Here is a 9,584-nt window from a genome sequence, read left to right on the forward strand (position 1 = left end):
GCACCGCGCTCCGCCCCGGCATCGCCCCGCCCGGCGGACCGGGCGGTCCGGCAGCGCTCGGAGCTGAGGTTTGGGGCGGGAGCCGGGCCGGGCTCTGCGCTCCTTTATGGGTCGACTTTCAGCTGCCGCGTTCTCGGCTCGATCTCTTTGTTTCCTTTAAGGTGAAGGGGAGGAATCAAACAGGATGAGTAAGAGCAAGGACGACGCTCCGCATGAGCTGGAGAGCCAATTCGTGCTGCGGCTGCCGCCGGTGAGCGCCCGCCGCCCCCTCCGTCCGAACAGCCGTCCTGCTCCGAGGCGCTCCATGGCCGGAACGCGGGGCTCCGCGGGGTGAAAGAGGGGATTGCGGGGCAGGGAAACGGGTCCTGCGAGGTTCTGCGTGTCGGCCGGTTGGGCGCCGGGCTGCGTCCTCCTGCGGGAGGGTTGTTACCCTCCGCTCTGCCCTCGTGGAGCACGGCATGGAGTACCGCGCACAGAGCCCGGGCAGGAAGGGAGCAGAGATGGGAGCGAGGTGCTCGGAGGTTGGAGCAGCTCCGCTATCGGACGGGCTGAGAGCTGGGGGTGCTCGGCCTGGGGAAGAGGAGGCGCTGGGGAGAACTCCCTGCAGATGGGGGAGCTCACAAGCGGGAGGAGAAGTGACTTCCTACGTGGGTGGGTAGTGAGAGGATGAAGGGAAATGGTTTAAAACTAAAAGAGGGGGGATTGCGGCTGGATGTCGGGAGGAAATCCTGTACTCAGAGGGTGGTGAGGGCCATGGCAGGGGGTTGGAACTGATTGGTCTTTGAGCTCCCTTCCAACTCAAGCCATCCTATGATTACCAAATGATAAGTCATTAGTTGCTGTTGCTATCATCATGCTTGATGTTATTTTGCATGTGCTTATCCTGAGGCAATGGGTCATGAGACCACGTGAGGCTGCTAAGGGCAGCTGTACCCTCATCTGCTGTGCAGGATTTCACTGTCAGGGCCCTCACGGTGCTGTCACAGCTTCATTTCTCTTGAGGAGAAGAAGCACGCAAGCAGTAATGGGCCCATGGGGCTAATGCATGAGTTTTGGAGGAGGGTACAGCTTTCCCTGCAGATTGTAGGCTGGCTTTTGGAGTTGTTTTCTGCCTTGGGTTGACAGTGTTGTTTAAAGCTGGGTGTCACAGAACCATAGAATGGCCTGGGTTGAAAAGGACCACAGTGCTCATCTGGTTTCAACCCCCTGCTATGTGCAGGATTGCCAGCCACCAGATCAGGCTGCCCAGAGCCACATCCAGCCTGGCCTTGAATGCCTGCAGGGATGGGGCATCCACAGCCTCCTTGGGCAACCTGTTCCAGCGCGTCACCACCCTCTGGGTGAAAAACTTCCTCCTAATGCCTCACCTAGACACAAGGCACAAACCTTCAGTGGCTCTCAGGGGCAGCAGCACAGCAGGTCCCAGCATAACTCTGCCTGATCATTTCAGGAATACGCCTCCACTGTGAGGAGAGCAGTTCAGTCCGGGAGCGTCAACCTGAAGGACAGACTCACCATTGAGCTGCACGGTGAGTGAGAAACAGCCCGTTCCAGCACCTCGCTGCTCCTTCTGAGACAAAGCTTTTCCTCCTCTCCAGCCCTCCCAGCACTAAGCTGCCCCTTGCCTTTTCACAGCCGATGGGCGCCATGGCATCGTTCGTGTGGATCGGGTGCCGCTGGCAGCCAAGCTGGTGGACCTGCCCTGCATCATCGAGAGCTTAAAAACCATCGATAAGAAAACCTTCTATAAGACAGCAGATATCTGCCAGGTATGGGCTGTTCCTCTTGCCTGCCTCGGCAGCTTCTTTGCTTGCTCTTCTCTCTGAGAAAACCTGTGTGCACTTTGATGGATCGACGCCCGGTACAACATGGCCAGTTTCTGTACTGTCATATTAGTAGTTCAGAATGCCCTGCATCAGTTTGGTGTTTGGGTTTTCATTGTGCCTGTGAATCCCTTTGGCAGCCACTGTTCATTTTCCAGCAAAGCCTTTACGTCCTTTGATTCTTGCATTGCCGTAAGCAACCTTTGTGTTTATATGGGGGTTTCAGATGCTTGTTTGCACTGTGGATGGCGATCTCTACCCTCCTTTGGAAGAGCAGACTGTGAGCACTGACCCCAAGGCCAACAAAAAAAAGGACAAGGACAGAGAGAAGAAATTCATCTGGAACCATGGCAGTGAGTAGAGGCTCTGCCAGTGCTCTCCATCCCACGGCTCTGCTGGGTGCTGGCTGTGCTGCTGCTCTGCTTTTAGTGCTGTCTGGGTTCCTAAAGGGAACTTCTCCCTCTTGGCAGATGAGGTTTGCCAGACCCAGCTCCCCCTTTAGGCCGCCTGCCTGACGCAGTGCAATCTGCTCTGTTGCAGTTACTCTTCCCCTGAAAAATGTACGGAAGAGAAGATTCCGGAAGACAGCTAAGAAGAAGGTGAGTTGTTTCTCTCGTGCTGACTGGTGCAGGTGCAGTAAGCAAAGAATCAGAAGGCGGAGATGTCGGAGCTGTAATTATCCATCCTAAAGCAGTGTCTTAGCATTGCTTCGCTTGTTTCCTTGCCAGAGGTGAGGGGGAAAGCAGGCAAGTGTACTTAAACCCTCTCATGTTTCCAAAATGCCTCTGAGGTGGGAAAATACTCAGTGCTGAGAACTGCTGGACTCCATTCTTGTGGCTGCTTTGTCACAGCGCGTCTCTTCCTGCTCATGGAGAAGAAAGGGTCGCATGGTAGTAAGACTTCACTCAGCCCTGCTTTCCCAGCTGAAATCTTCTCTCTATGCATGGCTCGTTCGCTTCCCCAACAAGCAGCACTACAAATAGAATAGCTGTTATTTCAGCTGGGGGAGTGACAACAGATGGAGCTCGGAGGCTCTGTCTCAGTACAAACGCATAAGCCAGGAAAGGTGTTGGGGAGATGCAGCACCACGAGGCTGGGAAGAGCTGCTCTCTGCTTTGAGGTTTGTGAGCTCACAGTGGAGTGGTATTTAGCATGGCATTTGGGAGACAGATTATTTCGTATGGCCCTCGGGAGGGATGAGCTGTCGCTACCTGAAGACACAGGGCTGATTTAAAAGTGACAAATGAAACCTTTTGAGAGAGATGGGAAGCTTTTGAGTTGGCCATCCATCAGCGAATGGCACCTTGAGCACTCTCAGTATACACATAGGAAGTCTTATTGCAGGAGTTCTATTGGTGGGTGCCCAGAATGGTAGAAAAGAGAGTGTGTGCAGCCTGGCAGGGAGATCTGCACAGAGAAAGATGGATCACTGTTCTGGAGGTGCATAAATTACTTGAGTGGAGCGTGAGCAAAGGTCAGGTGGAAGGAATAAGAGAAGAGAGGCTTGAAACCAGGCTTTATCCAGAGGCTGTGGGTAGGAGGTGGGCAGCACGCAGCTACCTGCACGGGTTGTTTCATGGGCTGCCTGTTCTTTCCCCTCTCTGGTGCAGTACATTGAGTCTCCTGATGTGGAGAAGGAGGTGAAGCGTCTCCTGAGCACCGATGCTGAAGCTGTCAGTGTCCGTATCCTTTTAGGGGAGAAAAAGGTGGGGCGGGGGGGTGAGGCAGTATGCATGACCTGGGGGTTGTGAAGAGAGCTGAGTTCTGCTCTGTCTGTGGGTGTCAGAGGTTACGGGGCAAATACGTTTGACGCTGACGTTTTAGAACTTCATCTTTGCCTATTTCAAAGCTTATTGTTTCTTCCTGGTGACCTTCCCTTGCACTGAGCAGGACCTTAAGTAACAGCAGAGGGCAGGTCTCTGAAAAGGGGGGCTGGGGTGGCTCATGGTGGGTATTCATAACTGCGAGGCAGGGGGTGATGAGCTGCAGTTTTTAGCTTTCTGCACCTTTCACATTCATTTTTTCCTTGACTCATCTGCTCCAACTGTCAGGCTGGGAAGTTATTGCTGAAGATGAAACAAAAGAAGTGGACAACCATGGTTCACTCACGAGCCTGGACATTTCTTCCCCTGGGATGTCGGGACATAAACAAGGCCATGGCTCCTCAGGTACAGTGGGAAAGGCTGCTGCCTTCTTTCTAGCTATGAAGTTAATCAGGTGGACCCGAAGGGGGTGGAAGCGCCCAAAGGAGAGAGGGCAGTGCGAGATGGACACTGTATAATGATGGGGCCCATGGCTGGCACAGGGTGCTGGGCTGTTTGTCAGCTCTGTTTTTCCTCTTCCGTTTGTCACTCTTTAGAACACGATGAACTGCGGGAGATATTTAATGACATCAGTAGCAGCAGCGAAGATGAAGATGAGCGGGATCATCATGACGATGAAGACCTGAACATTATGGACACCGAGGAGGACTTGGAGAGGCAGCTGCAGGACAAACCAAGTGAATCGGATGGGCAACAGCAGGAGAATGAGGGCTCCAACCAGATAGGTGAGTCAGGTGGCAATGCTGCGGAATCAATGGGGTGCTGGGCGGCGCAGCCTCTGCTGCAGGTCTCAGCTCGCTCTCTTCCAGTCATGGGCATCCAGAAACAGATCGACAACCTGAAGAGTAAACTCCAGGAGACCCAGGACAGGAGGAAGCGTCAGGAAGATCTCATCATGAAAGTAGAGAACCTAGCCCTCAAGGTGAGAGATCTCCCAGGGTCTCTTTGAAGTCATGTGCTTAGTAGACTGATTCAAGTGCTGTCCTGGGAAAACCATGGAGGCCAGGGGCAATTGCATACTGGGTTAAGAATAACTGTGCTGTGACCATACGTTCCTGTGTTTTCCCACGGAGGCAAAGCACTCTGTGAAGTTGCAGGAAATGAGATGAGGGTTAGTGCAGTTTGGGAATCACTGCACTGTTTGACATACCGTACCAGTAGCCATTAACAGAATGTATTGATAATTGTGATCTGGTGTGTTCGTAGACCCGTCTCCAAGCTGTGCTGGATGAGTTCAAACAGCAGGAAGAGCGAGAGAAGCAGCAGGTGAGGAAGCTCACACAGTGGAGGGTGTGCTTCCCTGCAGTGTGCAGGCAAAGCAGCCGCGACTGCTGGTGGAAGGTCTGCAGCAACTCCGCAGTGGGCGGGATGCCCAGGCCTGTGTTTCTGTGACACCTTTCTCCTTCTCCCCAGATGACATCTCTGCAGGAGCAGCTGGAGTCCCTCATGGAGAAGTGAGGCATGGGCCTGACCACAGCAGCAGGACACGTAGAGACAAGAGCAGCTGGAAGTGCTCGATCTCATGCTGAAGACTTGCTGCAGTCACTGCTGCTGCTTTAGGGCAGTGCAAGAGGTTCTGCATCCAGCACTGCTCCTCCTTGCCTTGTGCTGAGCTTGGCTGTAGAGTTAGGCCTGTGAGAGCAGCCAAATGCTGGGACTCGCTGTAAATATTCAAGAGGGTTTTGGTTCTCCCTGGGTCAGTAATGGTACATCTCTGTGCACCTTATTGAGTCTTGAATGTGGTGGGCTGTACCCTGGTGGGACCTTGTCACCGTATTTGGGAAATGCTTGTCTGCAGACCAGACTCAATAAAGGACCATTTCCAACCCTGTTCTGTTCCTCTGTATTCTCCAGGGGACAGGCTGGCATTGCTTCTTGTTAGCTTGCCACCTGGCTTCTGCTTCCCCTGGCACTACTGGGCTCCTACAGGGCTCCTTCTCCATGCACAGCTGGGTCAAAAGGAGACTGTATGCAAAGGGACCCCCCCCCGCACTCTCAGGCTGCGTAAGGAAGGAGGTCCTCCTGATTAGGGAGTTTCTTTAATTCCTCACAGAATAGGCAGGCAAATCCCAGATTAACCTGGCAGGGTGGGAAGAGGATTAGAAAGGCAGTTCCATTTGGCAGCTGGCAGAACACAACAGAGTGCATCACGCTGGGACAGCGTTATCCTGCATGCTGAGGAAGGGGAAAGGGCTGCTGTAGTGTGGGTGCAGCCAGCACAGGAAGCAGGAGGCTGGGTGGCAGCTCTGGGGGATGACATGCCTGTAGTCTGGAAAGGGAGCTGCCTCAGGAGAACACCGAGCTCGGGAAGGGCCTGAGTGCACACGGGAGTGAGACCTGTCCTGGGGGAGGTCATGGAGGAAACCTACCTGCTGAATGTGGAAGGGGTCAGAAAGAAGATCCTGCACGGAGGCCGAGGGGAGCTGCCGAAGTTCCAGGATGGGAGCAAGGTAAATTGGTTGTGTTGGTTGTTCTCTCCCAAGAGAGAAGGGAGAAGCTCTGATATCTCCCTCCCTGCCCATCGCCACTGTGCTCTGCCAGGCATGGTGGGGCTCAGCATCCACGATGGGGTCCTGGAAATCCTCCTGCTTTCCCTGACACATCAAATGGGGGCAGAGGGGCAAATAGTGTTTCTGAGAGCCTCAGCCCATATCGATGGACGGAGCCACGTGGATGCCATGAGGTCCTGGGGCTGTCCTGGCTTATAAATGGGTACCCAAGGGAAGCAGCCCTGAGATGAGCCCATTAAGATGCTCCACCAGCTGCTTCCTATCTGAGCTGAGCTGGTAGGAGGCACAGTCTCCTCGCTGCAGATGGAGAGCTGCCAATCCAACCCCCAGCTCACCAGCAGCAGGCTTGTCCTCATGTCCTGACCCCACGGCAGGGGGTTCCTACCCATAGACCTGCCCCAAGGCCAGGCACGAGGGCACCCCATCACCACCACGCTTTCTTTGGGGCAGATCACTTTCCACTTCCAGACACTGAAGGACAACTTTGAGCGGACGGTGATTGATGACAGCCGGGAGGCCGGCATGCCCATGGAGATCATTGTGGGCAAGATGTTCAAGATTGAGATCTGGGAGACACTGCTCTGCTCCATGAGGACGGGGGAGGTTGCGGAGTTCTGGTGCGATGCCATCGTGAGTGAGGGGTTCAGGGGTACCATGAGTCCCATCTGCATCCCGCATTGGGCTGTGCAGCCCAAAGACATGTGGCAATGCCTTCCATCGCCTTGCAGCACACAGGGATGTACGCCCTGGTCTCTAAGGGCATGCGGAGGATCGCAGAGGGCCGGGACCCTCTGGAAGGGCAGAAGCACCGCTGCGGCATGGGCAACATGTTTGACTACCACAGCACGGGTTACGATGACCTGGATGAGCTGCAGCGGACACCTCAGCCCCTCATCTTCATCATGGAGCTGTTCCGGGTAAGGGGAGGGCAGGGTGATGGGGAACGGCCGGGGAAGGGGCTCAGTGCCCACTGCCCACACAGGTGGAGGAGCCCTCGGCCTACAAGCGTGACACCTGGGCCATGAGCAAGGAGGAGAAGCTGGCGGCCGTGCCCGTGCTGCACAGCGAGGGGAACCGCCTGGTCCTCCAAAAGGACTTCCAGCGTGCAGCTGAGAAGTACCAGGAGGCCGTCATCTGCCTGAGGAACCTCCAGGCCAAGGTGGGCCACCTCTCACCATCCCTGCCGGCCCTTCCTCGGTCCCCCGTTGTGTAAGGGGATGACCACCTCCGCAATACCCCATTGGGTAGGAGAAGCCGTGGGAGGAAGGCTGGCTGAAGCTGGAGAGCCTGGTCACGCCGCTGGTGCTCAACTACTGCCAGTGCCAGCTGGAGCTGGGAGAGTACTACGAGGTGCTGGAGCACACCACGGAGCTGCTCCAGAAACACAACGGTACCCATGCCCTGAGTGCCCCACACGGTGCGCTCATGGATCCCCCCGCTCACATATACCTGCTGTCCGTGACAGTGCCCCATCCTCTGGGTTCCACGATGTCCCATTTCAGCCAGATTCCCTCCCCCACAATGACACCCCCCGTCCCTTGATCCCCCAGCCCAGCACAGTGCTCTCCCAACATCCCTTAAGTCCCTTACCCACAGAAATACCCCCATGACCAGTTTCTCCTACCTCAAGGTGCCCAGCTCCCCAACGTACCCTTACCCATGGGAGCACCCACACCCATGTTGGTTCCTGGGGGCTCCGGTGACCCTGCTGGCTCTGCCCCACAGACAATGCCAAGGCCTATTTCAAGCGGGCGAAGGCGCACGCAGCCGTGTGGAACGAGAAGGAGGCACGGGAGGATTTCCATCGCGTGGCCCACCTGGACCCCGCCATGGCGGCCGCCGTCAAGAAGGAGCTGAAGCTGCTGGGGGAGAGGATGAGGAAGAAGCACGTGGAGGATCGGAAGCGTTATCAGGGGCTATTCCAGCAGCCCCGGGGGGGGAGGGCTGCCATGGGTGGGGGGCAACAGGAGGAAGGTGGGTCCCATGGAGAGGAGCAGGGCACAGGAATGGGGGAAGTAGGGGTTGGTGAAAGAGAAGGAGGAAAGGCTGGGGATGGATGTGGAAAGGATGAACAGGGAAGAGGAGCAGCCCCAGGGGAGGCTGAAGAGGTGGGAAATGGGGTGGGACAGGGTGGGGAAATAAAGCTGGGTGCCTGCAGGGCAGAGATGGAGAGTTATGGGGCAGAGAGGGGACTGGAGGAAGGGGAGGAGGAGGAGGAAGAGGAGGAGGAGGAAGGAAAAGTAATGGTGGAGGAGGAGGAAAAAGAGATGGTGAAGAAGGAGGAAGAAGTGGTGAAAGATGCAGTGGAAGAGAAAGAGAAGACAATAGAGGAGGAACAAGAAGGGGAAAAAGAGACTGTGGAAGAGGAGGAGGAGAGGGAGGAGACAGTGGAGGGGGAAGAAGAGGTGAGGAAGGTGGAGGAGGAGGATGAGGTGAAAGAAGTGGAGGCAGTGATGGAGGAACAAGAAGGGAAGAAAGAGGCAGTGAAAGAGAAGGAGGAAAGGGAAGGGACAGTGGTGAGGGAAGAAGAGAAGGAGAAAGTAGAGGAGGAGGAGAACTCAGCAGCAGAGGAGGAAAAGCTGGCTGTAGGGCAATGTGAGGTATCAGAGAAAGGAGAGCTGGTGCTGGGGCAGGAGGCTGGTGGGGCAGAGGGAGCTGGGGCAAAGAGCAGGGCTGGGGAGGAGTCAGGCAGAGCTGCAGAAATGGCTCCTACATCTCTGGACCAAGGGACATCCCAGGGGCAGCTGGGGCAGGGCAGCTGTGGGGGGCAGCAAGCAGACAACTTCACCAGCCTCACCAATGGGGCAGTGCTCCAGGCCAGGCCCTCGGGTGCAGATGAGGAGCTGGGTGGGGGAACAGAAGTGCCCTCCTACCTCACAGCAGCTGAGGAAAGGGATGGTGCAGCCTCAGGAATGGAGGCACCCCTGGAAAACTGCAGAGAGAGCAGAGAGCTCGAGGCCACTGCAGTGGGGCACGGGCAGGCCTGAGTGGGGATGGTTGCTGCTGAATGGGGGACAAGGTGCTGCCCACGGGAGGCACAGCAGGGGCAGAAGGGCCACAGTGCCCCCAGGATCCCATTTCCCACAGACTGGGAACATTGCAGTGACACAGAAACAAAGCTGTTCTTCCATTGGGGCTGGCAGCTCCCCAAGGCTCCTGCTGCCTCCCCTGCCCCAAATCACCACTCCTGCAGCCTCCAGCCAGATCCTGCTGAGCTCTATTGGCTGAGAAATAAAGTCTCTTCCCTGGCACCATGTGCTGGATCTGTTCCTGGTATCCCTGATCACAGCCCCCAGCTCCTGCTGTGTGCTGGAGCCTGCAGCACAAGGGTGGGGGGGAAGGTACAGGGGCTTTAAACTCCTTTTAGGGCTGCAGCTCTGGTGTGAGAGCTGCCCCAGCACTCCCCTGCCACAACACAGCACCATCAA

The 9,584-nt window shown here is 56.0% G+C and overlaps 2 protein-coding genes across 3 annotated transcripts; both read left to right on the plus strand.

Moving 5' to 3' along the window:
- Positions 1–23: 23 nt before the first annotated feature.
- On the plus strand, positions 24–5,472 carry TAF7L (TATA-box binding protein associated factor 7 like). Of its 2 annotated transcripts, XM_072334768.1 has the most exons (11): positions 24–250; positions 1,451–1,529; positions 1,636–1,769; positions 2,050–2,176; positions 2,364–2,422; positions 3,434–3,506; positions 3,875–3,991; positions 4,183–4,371; positions 4,456–4,568; positions 4,853–4,912; positions 5,060–5,472. In XM_072334768.1, exons 1-11 carry the CDS (start codon positions 185–187, stop codon positions 5,102–5,104), a joined length of 1,062 nt encoding a protein of 353 aa, XP_072190869.1. In that variant the 5' UTR covers positions 24–184; the 3' UTR covers positions 5,105–5,472. The 2 variants fall into 2 exon arrangements, with proteins under 2 accessions (XP_072190869.1, XP_072190868.1); XM_072334767.1 differs by having other exon boundaries at positions 32–250; positions 4,183–4,568.
- Positions 5,473–6,000: 528 nt separating this feature from the next.
- On the plus strand, positions 6,001–9,143 carry LOC140251765 (aryl-hydrocarbon-interacting protein-like 1). Its single transcript, XM_072335835.1, has 7 exons — positions 6,001–6,096; positions 6,607–6,786; positions 6,885–7,073; positions 7,139–7,315; positions 7,405–7,546; positions 7,882–8,130; positions 8,884–9,143. The coding sequence occupies exons 1-7, from the start codon at positions 6,001–6,003 to the stop codon at positions 9,141–9,143; spliced, it is 1,293 nt and encodes a 430-aa protein (XP_072191936.1).
- The last annotated feature ends 441 nt before the right edge of the window (positions 9,144–9,584 follow it).

Source organism: Excalfactoria chinensis, chromosome 4 (assembly GCF_039878825.1).
Source record: "Excalfactoria chinensis isolate bCotChi1 chromosome 4, bCotChi1.hap2, whole genome shotgun sequence".
Lineage (NCBI taxonomy): Eukaryota > Metazoa > Chordata > Aves > Galliformes > Phasianidae > Excalfactoria > Excalfactoria chinensis.